Here is a 16,386-nt window from a genome sequence, read left to right as displayed (position 1 = left end):
CAGGCTCACGTCCCCCCCACCCAAAGCGCATTCCCATCACCTCCGACATGCACACTTCCGGCAAGCATAGCTAGATCTCGGAGGAGGCCGCCCCAGACATTCCTGCTGATGCCTGTCTGATCCTGCCTTCTGTGAAGCATGGCCCCCACGGGATTACGGGACAAATCATAGACCCTGAGCCACACCTGCTCAGAGAGGCGCACTTCACAGCCTCGCTTGGTTCCAGCTGCTGCCAAGCCTCGAGACTCACTCCCATCCCCGCAATGCCTGCAGGAGCCATGACCACCACTGTATGAGGTCCTTCCTGAGCAGGACTTGACCTTGCTACCCAGCAAGGCTCTGGAGTGACCTCCACTGCCTCCCATGCCTGGAAACCAGGGCAGACTAGAGAATGTCTGTGCCACGGATTCAAGTGGAAGAAGTGGGTGAGAAAGACAGGCTGGCAGGAGCAGCCGCACCTCCCGATGACCACCTACTCAGCCTGAAGGCCCTCACCGAGAAACTGAGGCTAGAGACCCGAAGACCTTCCTACCTGGAATGGCAGGCCAGGCTAGAGGAGCAGACGTGGCCTTTCCCAAAGTCAGCTGCCCCACAAGAGACAAGCTTGGAACAGGGAGCCTGTGGAGATGGAGTGCCGTCAGTCCCTCTGAGGGAATCCAGAGAGCTGCTCCCACCTCCCAGGAGTGCCAGCCGGGGTGACAGACCTCTGACCACAGGCAAGCTGGAAGGCTTCCGGAGTATCGATGAAGCCATAACCTGGGTCAGAAAGGAACTGGTGAGTGGCTGGCTGCCCCACAAGAGGCCCACATGGAAAGTGTGCCATGCTTGTAACCTCTCTCCATCTTTCTGTCTGACTTTGCCTGTGCCCCTACATGATGTTTGTCCTTCCATCTCTGCATGTTTCCCCTTTGCACATCTGTCTTCCTATTGGGCAAAGGGTAAATCCTATTTCTCAGTGGATGCATGTGGCCTGAGTCAGTCAGCCCCTAATCAAAGATATGGAGAAAAGTGTTACCCGCAAGGATCTGAGCACACAGTAGGGTGTTCCTACCCTTTTCCCACCAGGATCAGACTCCCCTGCTCTTATTCCTGGACAGGCAGGGGATTCTCAGAGTTTGCCTGTACTAACTTCTCTAAGAAACCCTCTCCCCATGCACCACAGTTGTCTACAGGTTGGGGACCACCACTCAGTCAGCAAGCAAGTGGCCTCTTTTCCTGGGGTGGGAGTTGACACCAGGTGGTAGGTCCCTCAGGTGGGGTGAGTGACTTTGGGAAAGGCTCTCTGTCTGGGGGTCATAGATTGTAAGTACTGGGGCTCAGCATGGGAAATGCTGTTCGATAATTTGAGGTGCTTAAGACCTGCCAGAAGGGGACACATGACTGACCACGCTTTGAGTGAAGGCTTTGGCAAAGAAGTCACGGTGGTCAGGCCTTCCAGATGGAACTAGTGAGCAAAGACAGAAGATGCTGAGTAGCACAGCAGCTGGATCCTTTTACTGCCCACAGAGGTCCCCATCAGGAACCATGAAAAACCTGGGAAAGGAAGTGGGACATTTCCCCATGCTGCCCTCGGAAAACCACTAGGTTCCTCCATCATAGCTGCTTCTTAGCAGACCCAGATCCGAAACAAAGCCTCCCCTAAGCTTTAGCTGCTTCCCTGAATCACCGGCAGGGCCATCTGACTCCAGGGAGCCCCCAGTCAAGGCCAGCTGCCTTCCAGAGCCAGTGGCATCTCTCCAGCCAACAGGAAAGCAGAAGCTGGCCTGACTTGCTTTGCTGAATCCTGCAAGACATCTCTCCACCGGAGCCTGAAATTTCTCATGGGCTGAAATAAAGCACTAGAGCTCAGGGTGGTAGCAGCTCAGGAGGTTGGGCCTTTGATTAATTGGGAGCCTCTCTAGTTGACATTGAGACGGCTCAGAACACCCTCTTCCATTGTGTGTGATGTTAAGGCCGAGCAGGATATGCTTGCTATTGACTTCTGCAGAAGACAGGGCACCTGTGGATTCTTGCTTCGTGACCCCAGGGTACTCACAGGAGCATGAAAGATGAAGGGGTGAGCATGCAGGGCCAGTGACAGACCCTAGAAGCAGCACCCTGAATCCCTGAGGCTAACCTGCTTTGATCTGTTTTTCACAGAGGGACAAAAAAATATTCTCATTAGCCAAGGATGCAATTTGTTGGTTTTGGGTTCATTTGAGAGTTTATTGCTTCTCAGAGCGGGTTGTTTACTGTCTAAATATGTTCACATTCCTTGTGGGCTTCCCTTTGGAGTGAGGAGTAGAGAAAATATTCCTCTGAGTAAATGGAAAACAGTAGGGGAGTCTTTCAAATTTTCTAGACACCCCCATCATCCTTTAGTAAAGTACCATGGGGGGGGGCTCAGGAAAGACCCCAAAGCCTCAACCACACCTCAGACCATTGAAATGAATACCTAGCGTATGATGCTGAGCATCTAAAGACTTTAAAGATTGGTTAAAGCAGTACGCAGCGTTGAGAACAGTGTCTGAGATCTATGGGGCATACTTTACGCTCATTGCCAGGACACATCCAAAACAAGCATGGCAAGGTGCCCCACCCAGAGCATGCTGGCTAAGTGGAGGAGGCCAGCCATGTTTAGGGTACCTCAGACTGTCGGATCCCAGGGCAGGGCAGTCAGAGTCAGGACTAATTTGGTTGCCGAAGGCAGTCCTGATGTGGGCACAAGAAATAAGTGCGTTAGTAACGTGCCTTCTATCTGCATAGCATTTTCTGTTCTCCTGGGTGACCAGGGGTGGGTAATGATGGTGATGGCGATGACTGACGTGTCATTGTGCTCAGCGTGTGTCAGATACTTCACCTGCATTACTCACGTCTCGTCGTCATGTGACCTCACCTTCCCAAACTCTCTTCTTCAAGAAGACCAAAGAGACTCAGAGAGGAATGCAAATGGGTTTTGTATTTCCTTGTTAGTATAGTGGTGAAAAAAAAAAAAAAAAGCAAGTGGGAATAAGACATTTGTCATTTGAAGCCGGGGCCATCAGGTCACCGTGCCAATGCTAGTCTTAGCTGCTGCCACGGAATACAGCATCCTCCATTGGGCAGTCGGTTTTCCTAAGGCTGAGTTCACAGGGATGTCAGCAGTCAACAAAATGCGTGGGTTGGAGGCAGAGAGAGAAACAAGGTTGGACGAGACTCCCTGCCTTCCATTCCACCTTAAGAAGGTCCAGGAGGGTGTCTGGTGAGCTGGCTTGACTAGGGAAGACCCAGCTGAACATGCTGGAAAAGCCATTTGGTCTCCGAGCTCCAGTGTGCATACAGAGCCCTCTGAGTCTCTCGTAAGGATGAATATTCTGTTCTGTAGGTCAAAGATGGGCATCTGTGATTTGGGGCTTCCAATATGGACCAAGGGACACTAAATGTCATATGCCACACCACGCCTAGAGTGCCAAGGAATGAAAAGAGGCCCAAGGGGCTGAGAAAAAACTTCAGAGGGCAGATCCACAAGTCTCCAAGCTTGAGCTTCACACCCGTCCCCCTGCCTTACTATTCCACAAAGCCAAGTTCAGACAGCAAAGGGGTCTTAGTGAAGAACATCCTCACCCAGCCCAATGAATGATGCAGAAACCCCACCTGATTAAAGATGGCCCTCCTGGAGGCCAGCAGCAGCTCTGATGCTGATCTCAGGACCCCCACGCTCAACTCTGCCCTGTGAGAAATCAGATACCAACAAAAGCAGTTCATAAGACTCTTAGCTGGAAGCAGCCAGACTAGAGATGCTTTCTTCTCTCTGTCTCAGTTAAAACAAAGCTTCATGCTAGTTTTCTAGTCTATCCTGCGCTCACCATCAAGGTACCTTTAAAATCTCACAGTTTTAAGGCCCCAGTGAGGGTAGCTTGTATTACCTTTATTATTATGCTGCATTTCTTTCAATTCAGAGTCGAGCTTTCTCTGTACCCAGGCACCCCACCCTCTCCCTGCACATCTGTCAGGCTCCGTGCAAATTTATCCTTTCTCTCATGTGTCTGAGGAGACAGACTGAGACTCTAATGCCAGGCAGTATTCAGGCTCCCCTCCCCTGCCACACACACACACACACATACACACACTGCCGAACACCCACAATAGATGTTTGTCGTAGTCCTGGGGATTGAATTTAAAGCCCTTCCTTCTCATGCTAGCCAAGTGCCCTTCCCTGGAACCATATCTCCAGCCCTCCTTCTAGTATGCTTTTTGTGATAAGGTCTTGCTAAGTTGCATAGGTTAGCCTTAAACTCACTCTATAGCCAAGACAGGTCTTGAACTTGCAATCCTCCTGCCTCAGCTTCAGAAGTAGATGCAATTTTGGGTCTCTGCCACCAGGTCCTGGTTTTACTGGAAGTTTTGGTCCTAGCAGAGGGCAACCCAAAGTGTGCCTCCTGTCTATCTGGTGATCCTCCCGGGAGCTGTTAAAACAGCCAGGGAGACATTTGCCAATGAGCCTGCATTCAAAGGCAGGCTATACGGGGACAGGCGGCATTGCCTACCCTTCCCTGCCTCCTCTAGGACCAGCAGAGAGGGGTTGTAGGATTTGGACAGGTTTCTAAAGCAAAGAAGGGGCTGGAGGCTTCCTCTTGATATTCCTTCCTGGCTTTCACTCCAAGATATGGGGTGTTACTGCCAACATCCCTGTTGAGCTAGAGTAGGGTAGCATTTCCTTCAGCTAATGTACCAAGGGTATTGGGACACAAAAGCTCAAAGCCATCTTTGAAGAAGTGTGATTCCTGGACTACCGGCCTGAGTTCCTTCACTCTGACCCCACGCAGGCTGAGCCTTGGGCCACATGGAAGCAGTGATAGCAGGAACAGGGCCTACAACTTAAGCTTATGGACCTCCCTGGTCTCCCATCTGATATTCCTTGCTTCCCCTTGGTCCTATCCTGGGTCTCTATTCATTCAATGATTCTCAAACTGTAAATATCATATGACGTTCAACTAAGGCCTGGCATCTGCTTCAGCTAGATCAAGAGACCATGTCACCACCCAACTGTGACAGGCAGGGAAGTCTCTACGCTTGGTGATTTGGGGCCACCTAACACCCCCAGGCTGGGATCCGATCTCACTATTCTCAGGGTCCTAGAAAATAGCCACCATGTTCCTTTGCTGATTCTAGATTGCTCTGGTTATCAGGAGGTCACAAGCCCCAGCTATGCCTCTGCAGTGAAGACAGCTTAATGGATGGTCCTGGATGAGGTGGTGGCAGTTCTGGAAGGGTGAAATGGGAAGGTCATGGTCCTGGGTGGCAGGAATATGTCAGCTCCTTCCAGCTAAGTGTGGGATTCCATTTGCCCTGGTAGCTCCTTTTGGTCAGGGAACCAGCTTCAGGCCTGGGCCTGAGACACCAGTAATCAGTTGCCTATCTTCAGTCTTGTCTTTGTGGTCTTGTTTAGCAGTGCCGTTTGCGTTTGCAGACACCGAGATAAGAAACAGGCCAGGATACCTTCTGCTCTGTCAGTGGCAGACAGAAGTAAAAGCCTAACCTCCCAGGTCCCTGGGCACTCTGTGGTGAGAACCTGAGAATTCGTAGCACCTACACTGTTTCCTGCAGGTGTTTGATCCCTGCGGGCAGAAGGTGTTTATAGTTGTTAGGAAACAGAATAAGAAACCTGGTGGGTACTAATCAGGCAGGGCCCGGGTGTCAGAGCTGGAAACCCAGCTTCAGGTGGCACCTGTGGCCTCAGTTTGATCACCAGCCAGAGTTCTCAGTGGTAAATCTAGGCAAGCACATGGCTCCGGCATGTGTGACACCATTATCCTCATCTGTTGGACGCCCAGCCAGATGACAGATCACGCTCTCTGTGTGGGGAGGAGTTCTGTGACGATGGCGAGAGAGGACTCTAAGGCCCTGAAGCACTTCTGTGAAGTGCTCCCGGAAGTTTGAGGCTGTTTGCCCTTCCCATTTTACAAAGGAGAAGACAGAGGCTCAGAAAGCCCAGATGTCTTAGGACATAGGGTTAAGTGATAGCCAAGGATGTGGCTAAGCCTGTTAGGATGGCACACATCTGACTCAGGGTCCAGGAGACTTTCTTGTTTGAGAGACCCATCACATGAGCCACAGGCTGTCAAACCCTGATGGTTTCAGAAGAGGATGCTCCTAGAAGGTTCCACAGGGTTGCATGCCGTGCCTTAGAACATGTCACTGGGACCATTCTGTCTCAGGGAAGATGAAAAAGTGTTCAGAGGCAGCCAGCAGGAGACTGGCCGAGTGGGCCTTGACTCACAAATAGCCCAGGTATCTGTCTGCCCAAGGCTTGTCTCTTCCAACCATAAGCACTCAATTCTATTCCTCTGAGAAGATACTAACTTTGTAGGGGGTTATGAAAATTTTATATTAAATCCAACTTGAGCTACATAGAGTGTACAGGATCAGCCAAGGTTACATAGCAAGGCTATGTCTGTAAATAAATAAATAAGAGAATTTATAGACAAAGGTACAGGAGACATCAGAGCAATGGTGATAATCATTTCTTCTTAGTAATATCATTATTTTTACTTTTTTGTAGTTTTCATAAATTTCTAAAAATAGAAACTATATATATATAATCAAGAAAAAGGGGTTACTAAAAATAAAAGGTCAAAGAAAGAAAGGTATTGGGTTCTTTTGTCTTGCCACTGGAACTGGAACTCGTGCCTCGCCCTGCAGATAGGAGTCTCCTAGAAGGAGAAAACTAAGGTCTTCCATCCCCAGACATGCCTCTGGGATCTGAGAGCTACAGGAGTTATAGCCAGTAGACCAAAGCTGACCCCCATCCCAACACCCTGCCCACAGTCCCCTTTCTTCCCTGCAGTGTTGAGAAAGGAACAAAGGAGCTCATGGACCCCCCAACTCAGTAGAGCAGCAGCTCAAGGCACTCCAAGAGCCACAAAAGGCAAGAGGAGCTTTTTCCCATCCCACCACATCACCTGTAGCAAGATGAGAAGTCCTTGGGTGGCTGGGCTATGGAACTGAGGTGGGTGGGTCTGGTGTTGAGAGTCTCCCTGAAGAGAAGGCAGCAGACATCACCTAGGGACCTGCAGGTGGAGTTCTTCTTTAGAGAGGGGAGGCCAACCAAAGGTAATTGTTTAGGGCAGATCTCTCCTGGCCTCTGTGGAAGTCCATGCTGTAAATCTGAAGTGGTTTGGGGAGCTATTGGGTACCCGCAGATAACTGACTGCAAAGCAGCTGGTCCAGTACCTGGTCATGGGTGGGGTGGGAAAAACACCCAGCTGCAATTAGATCAGCTCTACTATAGCCCATTTGCAGTTTCCCCAGTCCTCCCCAATCTTATCACTGTAAAATGGGGGCAACAAATACCCGCCTCTCAGGGTGTTGATAAAGGAAAATAAAGAGGAGGAACCAAAGGCCAAGATAAGTACTGCGCATGCTTACTCCTCTCACAATGCTTGATGCCCACAGCCACCTTTCCAGGTGGGCACTACTGAGAGTATTACCAGCCCCTCTTTACAGATGAGAGAACTGGTTATCAGCATGGGGGATTTGAACTCAGATCTGCCCCAGCCTCAGAGTCAAACGGCTGCTCTATCCACCGCTCCTTCAGTAAGTGAGCTTGAAGGTGCCTTCTGCTTCCTCAATACATCCTCTCCACTCATGGCACTTTGCTGTGTTATTCTCCAAAGTCAATTCCATTTTGGCCTCTTTCCAAGAATTTAATTCTTTCGCTCCATATGAGATGGTATCTTATGCTAACACAGAAGCTGGCTATGGTGGTCTCAAATATTAAAGCGGTTAGTTCAGTCTGAAGCATGCCTGGGGTGCATAATCCCTTTCTGCACACACACACACACACACACACACACACACACACACACGGTTCTATTGTGAAGTGTGGTAGTATAATTAGATGTGGTATGTGGTGGTCAAATCAAAATTAGCATTTCCACCTTTTCAAGTACTACCCCTTTTGTGGTGACAACACTCAAATTCTTGAGTTATTCTGAAATATATATTAAATTGTTATATACTATTTATCTAGGTATGATCAGACTAACAGAACTGGGTTAAGGCTATAGCGCAGTGGTAGAGTGCTTGCCTCCCATTCGTGAGGCCCTAGGTTTAATCCCTAGTACTACCAAAAGAATATTGGAATGGGTTTCCCCTGTTTTGATACCCATTACCCAGTCTTTCTGTATTTTGCCATCACCTTCCAAGCCTCCAGGACATCTATAGTTCAGCTTTCACAAATGAGTAAGAACATGTGGTATTTGTCTTTCTGTGTGTGGCTTGTTGCACTTAACACAGTGTTTTCTAGTTCATTCTACCCTGCTGAAAACATGAAGGTTTCACAGTTTTATAGCTGGATAATAAATTACATTTTAAAAAGCCATTCATCCCTTGGTGGACATCCCAGTCAATTCCGTGTCTTGACTATGGTGGACTGTCCTGCAGTAACATGGGAGTTCGTTAGCTTCTCAGGTAGTCAAGGTAGGTAGTTCTGTTTACAGTGGTATACGTGCATGTGTGTGTGTGCATATGTGTGTGTATGTGTGTGTGCATGTGTGTGTGCATATGTGTGTGTGCATATGTGTGTACATGCATGTGTGCATGTGTGTGTGTGTAGCTCTGCCTTATTCCTTTACCAGCATTTCTAGGTAAGGTAGTATCTTGCTGTGGGTTTTTGTTTGTTTTTGTTGTTTGAAACAGGGTCTTGCTCTGCATCTCAAGCTAGCTTAGAATTTATAACATAGCCCAGGCCAGACTTGAACTCATGATCTGCCTGTCTCAGTCTCCCAAGTGCTAGAATCACAGATGAGCGCCCTCACACCCAGCTACATCGTCTTTCTGATTGGCATTTTCCCAGTGATTCGAAATGTTGGACACCTTTTCCTAAATTTGCCTACTACCATATTGTCTTCTTCTTTTTTAAAAATTGTTTTTACTGAGCTCTACATTTTTCTCTGTTCCGCTCCCTGCCTCTTTCCTCCCCTCCAAACCTCTCCCATGGTCCCCATGATCCCAATTTACTCAGGAGATCTTGTCTTCTTCTACTTCCCATGTAGATTAGATCCATGTCTGTCTCTTTTGGGGTCCTCCTCATTGTTCAGGTCCTCTGGGATTGTGACCTGTGTGTATTGTCTTCTTTTGAGATGTGTCAGCTCAAGTCCCCACCGGTCCTCAACTCCTCGCCTCTCCTGCTTCTCTCTGTAGTGTGCCTCTTCCAGGAACATCTCCCTCCTTCCCACCCCTGATGCCGTCTGATGAATCAGGGTGGGGGCAATCATCCTTTTCCCTTTTCTGCTAGGGGTTCATACCTCCCCAGAAATGTTCGCCTAGTAGGGGGCTGTTTGGGAACCGGAAGCCAGAGCCCCTGATAACTCTGAAAGTCCAGCCTCTCATAGAGAAGGTAACAGTTTAGGGACTTTCCAAGTATGAAAAATTGAAAACCTTGTCACGTCTTTAGAGCTTCACACTTGGGTAGAGTCAGGAATTCCCCAGGAGGGCTTGAAGGGCCCCAGTTCTGTGCTTAGCCCTGACTCTAGTCTGGCCTTCCCGATCAATACCGGCCCAGCTCACAGGAAGTAGACTAGGCCCTAACAGAGCAAGCAAATTAAACGGTTCCCTCCTCCCTAACTGAACCAGCCCAGGGAACTGGAGCCAGGCTGCCAGCTCTCCAGTCCCTCAGCCCAGGCCAGGGACTACAGATAATAAGGCCTTCCCACTGTCAAGAGAGGCCACTCCCACCTCTATGGCCCAGCCACCTTCTCCCCATGAAGCATACTTCCACCTCCGCCTGAGTCCATAACTCCCCTGGAAACCAGTTCACAATGTGGAGCTGGCTTCTGGGAACCTTTGAGTTTTTCCTTCTACAGATTCCCAGAAACTCAAGTTTCTATTGAGCAAGACACCTTACCCGTACCACCTGCCTCCTTCCATGGTCATCTGTCTGGCAGTCTCGGGGGTCAAACTAAGGTTAAAGTGTCCTGCATTGTCTTGGTTCTACACGGACTCCAACACAATACCGGCCGTAACAATGGCTGACATTATACCTGTCCGATTATAACAATGGCTGACCTTTGGGTGAATCTAGACAAACACCAGCCGCAGAATACAAAGAGTGTTTGCAAACCTCACGTTGTCCAACCGAATGGAAATGGAACACATTCTGCCCCTTCACATGTGCTGAGACGGTGCCTGGCCCTCTAACATCCATCAGAGACAAATGGAGGCTCTGTTGCTGAGAGAGCACCCACAGGAGCCCCAGAATTAGGGACTAGACGCATGCTCTTCACTATATTGTATTCTCTTTCTATCAGTGCTAGTCGTTAAACACTGATTCCCAACCCCCACGCCCTGGCAAACCCTTTTCTGCTGTCTGTTTCACATAGATGGGTCACATATTTATCCCTTTGTCGCTGGCTAGTATCACTTGGCATAATGCCCCCAAATCCACTTGTGACATGTGTCTGAGTCTCCTGTTAGCTACGACTGGATACCATCCAGAGCGTGGATTGACTGCATTCATCTGTTTTGCAGTTGGGGTGTGCCGCTATGTATGTAGGGGCAGAAGTCTCTGTCGGAGTGCCTGCCTTCAGTTTTGGGCGAAACCCCTGGTCATATATATGGTAACTATTGAACTTATTTTGGGCATCCAGGGGATGTCTATAGCCGTCATTTTCATTGGCCCCAGCCCAGAGCAGGCCTGGGCTTCTCTTTTCTCCTCAGAAAAACCTTTGGTGCAGTTGGTGTGCCCTTCCCAGTAAACAGGGTTCTGTTCTGGATTCTCTCAATGGGACTCTCCTCCCAGGCTTTCTTCCCTCAGCATCTCCATCACCTCTCCTCACCACACAGTACGCTGGGAAGTCAGGAAATGTCTTCTCTGGCAGAGCCCTGTAATGACTGTTTAGTGAGCTAATCCTACCCTCAGGGGTTCGCCTTCTACCTGAAGAAACAAGCCTATTCTCCTAAGAGGTTTCTCATTTGCCTCCAAACCACCAGCGTCCCACGAGTCCGAGGGACAGCACTGGCTCTCAGAAAGGCTGCCTCCACTACCTCAAGTCTCTGAAGACCCTATAATCCCCCTAAGACCCTGACCGGTGGCATCTCTACCCGCTTCGTCAGGTGCTATGCCCTGATTGTGGGAATACCGGGACAGCAAACCACAGCTCGGAATCCAGCCTGTGCCTGCCTCCCCAGAGGGAGGGCAGGCCACCCTGGGGTTGGGGTGGAAAATAAGTACATTCTACACTGAGCTCCAGAGGACAGTTTTTGACCTAGGCCCAGTTGAGTTCTCTAGGTTGGAGTCTTAGGACCAGTGCACCAGCCTAGACGCTCTCGTGGGTTCCCTTCCTGACCGGAAGGGAGGAGCTTGACCACAGGCAGCTGCTGCCCTAGGGTTGCTATGTACAGCTTCTTGATGCTATGATGATCTAAAGACCTCATCAGTCCTTTCTTGGAGAAGTAAGGGTGGAAGTTCAGGAAGCTTTAGTGACTGGTTCAGCTAGCAGGTAGGAGGGGCACCCTTGCAACAGGGTCTGCCCCAGAAGTCCACTGCCTCCAGGCCCTGGGAAAGCCACTGCTTGACCCAGAGGGATCTGAGTGCCACCATTCCCAGGAGGGCTGGGCTTAAGTTAGTTTCCTCTTCCATAAGACAGATAAAGGAGATGCCTCTGGCCCAGGGCCTGGGAAGAGACAGGCATCCAGCAAAGTGCAGGGAGTCAGGGGTTGGCACAGTGACCAGTGGTGCCCTTTAGACATGGCTAAAGACATTTAATTTTAAAAGCCTCTCAGCCATGTGAACCCGGAGAGCATGATTGGAAGTGAAATAAGCCAGTCACAGAAGAGCAAACACTGTAGGGTCCTGCACATAGGGGGAAGGGGCGGGGTCCTCTAGAGCCATCTAGGTCATAGCGATAGGCAGTGGAATGGGGTGGCCAGGGTTAGAAGAAGGGGTTGGGATTTTTTTTTTTTTTAATGATCACATCTTTTAGTTGACAAATACGGAACAGTTCTGGCATTGAGTGGTGGCAATGGTTGCACAGGAATGCATGTCTTTGACACTACTGACTGTGTGCTTCAAAATGACCAAGATGATACATTTTATGTTATATAGATTTTACATTTTTGTAACGTGTAAAGGCTTTATATGAAGTCTTAGCCCTTCACATTTAAGAAAAAAGATTTATTTATGTATTTTGTGTGTGAGAGCGAGGAGGAGGGAGAGGGAGAGAGAAAGAAAGAGGAAGGGGGAAGAAAGAGAGAGAACACTGAATGCTCACTAGTGAGGTCACTAATTTTCTTCATGGAAATGTGCTGTATTTCCAAACCCAGTGGAGAAAGTGAGAACATTTGCATAACCAGAGGGGCGGGGTCCTCCTGAATCTCAGGGCTCTTTTGGCTCCTTGCACCTGGACAGCTGAGTCTGAGGACAGAAAAAGCATTGAAACAGTAGCCGCTTGCAGGCGTAGGCAGCGTCAATGGCGGGATGGAATTGGGTCTCAGGTCAAGTAGAAACAGCTGGTGGCCTGTCTGAGTGAGCAAGCTTTGTTAATGGGGCAGGGCTGCCCACGAAGCCCGGTGAGATCACAGCTGCATTCCTTCCCTGCCAAGTCACAGCTGTGAAGCCGAGGGACACCTTGAAGCCCTCGGAGTTCCTGTATCCTCACTTGCAAAATACAGACCTTCACGGCAGCTGCCTTCGGTACCGCAGGGTCTGGTGTGGAGATGGATTTTGCAAAGTGCTGCTAAGAGGAGTTCTGAGTACACCCCTTTCCTAATAGAAAATAGAGATGCTGAAAAAACATCAGAAACCCGCTACAGGGTCCCAAGCTTTGATCAGCCCTGCATAGGCTCCACTCTACCTAAGAGGCAGAACAGAGTTGTCAGTCTCGTGGGTACCCACAGTCTGTGCCCCTACCCCAGCTTCAGGGCCTTTTGACAGTTGACTTTAACTTGCCCATTTGTGACCTGTAGCATAGTAAGGTCTTTATGCCTCAGGCTATCATGAGGATTTAGTGTGTTAGCTGTGCCTGGTTCATAGTAAATATCAGCTTGTTTTTGTTTTGTTTTTGTTTTGGATTGGCTCTTAGGAACCTTTATTAAGATATATATCAACAAGTCATTGTAAGATGTCTGATGAAAGAAAAATAGCAGGTTGCAGAGTGAGGGAGAGTCACATGACCACTGGTAGGGCGCTACATCCCAGTATATATGGTCCACATCCCTGTGCCTATGGACAGAACTAACTGGACTCAGAGTTTCTAATTATACTTTTTAAAAAAAAATAAAAGGAGGAAATGAATTTGAAAGTTAGGGTTGGAAAGGCACTCAGGAAAATTGGAAGACAGTAGTAGTAGTAAGTGGATATGATGAAAATACATTGTAAAGTGTCTGAATTTCATGTTGTGCCAGCCCACACTCGGGACCTAATGGGGGCTGTCCCAGTAAAAAGCCCTCATTGTTCTGCCCACCTCATCCCTTCTTCCCACATGGAAGCTATGCTGCCGAATTTGGTGTCTGTTACTCTTTGCAGTCTCGCTCCACCTGAGCATCCTCTTGAACACCAAAGGATGGGAATGAGCTATAGGTGACTGTAAGCTAGGACCAGCCTGTAGAAGGACGTAGACGTAATTGCTAGCCTGTCACAAAGCTTCATTGGGCCATGACACTTTCAGTGCCCTTTCACCTCACTGACCTAGGAACTGTGCCTGTTGGCAGACAGACCTGTCAGTGATCCAGGGCATCAGTTGGGATTCCTATTAACGAGTGTCCTCAGCAGAGCCCACGGAGCTGCAGGCCACAACGCCCCTGCTGACCCATGTCTGGCCTTGCCCCTCCAGGCAGAGATGCGGCTCCAGGACCAGCAGCTGGCCAGGCAGCTCATGCGCCTCCGTGGAGACATCAACAAGCTGAAGATTGAGCAGACCTGCCGCCTGCACAGGAGGATGCTCAATGACGCTGCCTACGAGCTGGAGGAGCGCGATGAGCTGTCCGACCTCTTCTGCGACTCCCCCCTGGCATCCTCCTTCAGCCTTTCCACACCGCTCAAGCTCATTGGTGTCACCAAAATGAACATCAACTCCAGAAGGTTCTCTCTCTGCTGAGAAGCCTTGGGATGGAAGCGGGGGACCAGAGCTAAGGGCTTGGGGCGGGGGCTCAGACCAAGTTACTCGAAGCCCGTCTCCCTGTGGCCATGCTGGGGAACGGAAGGCCCCCCGGGGCTTCAGCCTTGCATACATGGATCTTCACATTCAATCCCTGAAGAGTCTACAGACACTATGTAAGACAGGGGTCTCAGAGAGATCCCTGTGGCCTGCTCCCCTCTGTGGCCTAAAATAATTGGTGCTATGATATTGAATCCCAAAGGGGTCACCCCCACACACACACACACACACACAACACACACAAAGCTTGTTCTTACAGAAAGCTCTCCTCTTAGGAAGCGGGGAGGATTAAATGTGTAAGGCACTCTCATCTTTCATATACTGTTGCCACCCTCCCAGTCCTAGCTCTAATTGCTCCTAAGTAGGTGACTCAGCAGCCTGGACAGGGATGTGCTACGACAAGAAAACTTAGAGGAATAACGAGGTGGCACGTGGGAATGCAGGCTTCTCTGTGATGGCCGCCAGCATTCCTGGGAGGGAGCTCCGCCCTGTGACTTTGAACTACAGCCTTAATGCTATAAGGCCATGCTATTTCCAGCTTGCTCCATGACACATGGCGCATGTACCTTGGATAGCTTTCGTAGGGGAACCCAGACACCCTGCTGTCCACGCTAGCTCCAGTTACAACCACTTCAGTTATTTCTCTGCCACTCACAACCCCAGGGGAGCACCTAGCAGTCTGCTAGTGACTAAACCAGGCAGATAGGAAACAGATTTCCCCCAAGTAAATTCTAACGTGCGGGGCATGACAGAGGCCTTCCTGGTGGGACCTGATGGTGTCACCCACAATACCTTATCCTCAGCACCAAAGACCCCAGGGAGTCCAGAAGCCCGCCCCTAGCCTCTCTTCAAGACTGTGCCTGACCTAAACAATGAATTTTAATTGACCATGACTGTTAACTAAAGTGTTGCTAACTCGTTAATACCTGTCTGATTCTTGTCCAAATTGTGAGCCAGTTGAGTAAGCCAAGCAAGTTTGGGGTTTAGTTTTGAGAGCTTTTTTCCCCCTTAGGAGAAACCTGGAGATCAGCAAAATGTTAAGTTGATTGGTTCAGGGAAGACCTGATACAGCACATCTGGCCACATGTAATCCTGTTGACACAAGTTTCTCAGACATTGGGTATGTCTAGTGAGGCCAGCTCATTAGCAGAGGGGCCAAAGGGAAGCCAGGAATGAGAACAGCTTCCCTCAAGTCACCTGGCTGCTTAGTAGCTGTAGAATACTAAGGTGTGAAATTACTGTGAGTCAGGCCTAGACGGATCTCCTGTCAATGAACTTAAACTTCCAAGAGATGGTCCTGATGTTCTGCCAAACCCATAAGTTGCCAGCTTCTCTCTCCCTCCCTTTCAGGCCCCACCCATTCTCCCCACTTTGCAATCCGAAGTCTTGCGGGGAGGGGGAAAAGCATGACGCCCAGATGGTGGACCTTCGACACTTCCCATCAGTCATAGTCCTGTAGTCTACACTGACTGCTCTCTGTGTATAATGTCTGTTCTCCCTGGAATCCCAATTGGCTGTGTTCACACACACCACAACACACCCAGGGAGAGGCTGAAATGGGAAGTTATAACTAAATGGTCACGGATGACTGAATGGTCTCTTCCTTGTGATTTCAGAGCCAGGCAGTTTGTGTTTCTTTTTTTAAAAGGTAGAATAAGATAGCCAAGATTTTTTTTTAAAGCCCTGAAGTCCAGAGGCCTTGACCCCAATCCCTTCCTTAGAGACCACGTAAAACACTGCCAAGTCCCAAGAGGCCTCAGCACCTCTCATGACCTCCTGACTCCAGTCTCCTGCTGGCTGTCCCTCACACACCACGTCACAGAGAACACGTGAAAGAAGGCTCATCCCATATTCTAGAAACAAGGCCAACCTGGTAAGAAATTAATCATTAGTCAAGCTACCACATCTTTAATCCCAGCACTCAGGAGGTGGATGGGGGAGGAAAAGAAGTTCAAGTCTAACCTATGATACATAGTCAATTCTCCAGGCCAGCCTGGGCTACATGAGACCACGTCTCAAAAACATTGTATCAGTCATTACAGAAACTGACACCCTCAGCTTAAAGCAATGGAATTGGATATGGTCAGCAACTAAATACGTGATTGAGCAGCTTGTGCTCAGCTAACCCAGCATCTTCCTCCTCCTTTTGTTCCCTGAGGAAACTTTGTCCCAGGCGTGGATTTGAATAGGTTAGATGTCTCAGCTTAAGTTGTTCATCTCAAGTTCATCCCAAGAGAATCTCATTCTGGGATGAAGAGAGGGGGTGGGGGGA

The 16,386-nt window shown here is 49.3% G+C and overlaps 1 protein-coding gene across 1 annotated transcript; it reads left to right on the top strand.

The window, feature by feature from the left end:
- Positions 1-391: 391 nt before the first annotated feature.
- On the top strand, positions 392-15,663 carry Fam167a (family with sequence similarity 167 member A). Its single transcript, XM_057786515.1, has 2 exons — positions 392-775; positions 13,791-15,663. The coding sequence occupies exons 1-2, from the start codon at positions 392-394 to the stop codon at positions 14,052-14,054; spliced, it is 648 nt and encodes a 215-aa protein (XP_057642498.1). The 3' UTR covers positions 14,055-15,663.
- The last annotated feature ends 723 nt before the right edge of the window (positions 15,664-16,386 follow it).

Source organism: Chionomys nivalis, chromosome 12 (assembly GCF_950005125.1).
Source record: "Chionomys nivalis chromosome 12, mChiNiv1.1, whole genome shotgun sequence".
In the NCBI taxonomy this organism is placed as follows: domain Eukaryota; kingdom Metazoa; phylum Chordata; class Mammalia; order Rodentia; family Cricetidae; genus Chionomys; species Chionomys nivalis.
This window is presented reverse-complemented; position numbering and strand designations above follow the sequence as displayed.

Excerpts from the sequence above, each read along its gene's own strand:
- Fam167a (XM_057786515.1), top strand. The coding sequence starts at position 392 with ATGTCTGTGCCACGGATTCAAGTGGAAGAAGTGGGTGAGAAAGACAGG. Across the intron at positions 776-13,790 it reads CCTGGGTCAGAAAGGAACTG|GCAGAGATGCGGCTCCAGGA; the intron begins GTGAGTGGCTGG and ends TTGCCCCTCCAG.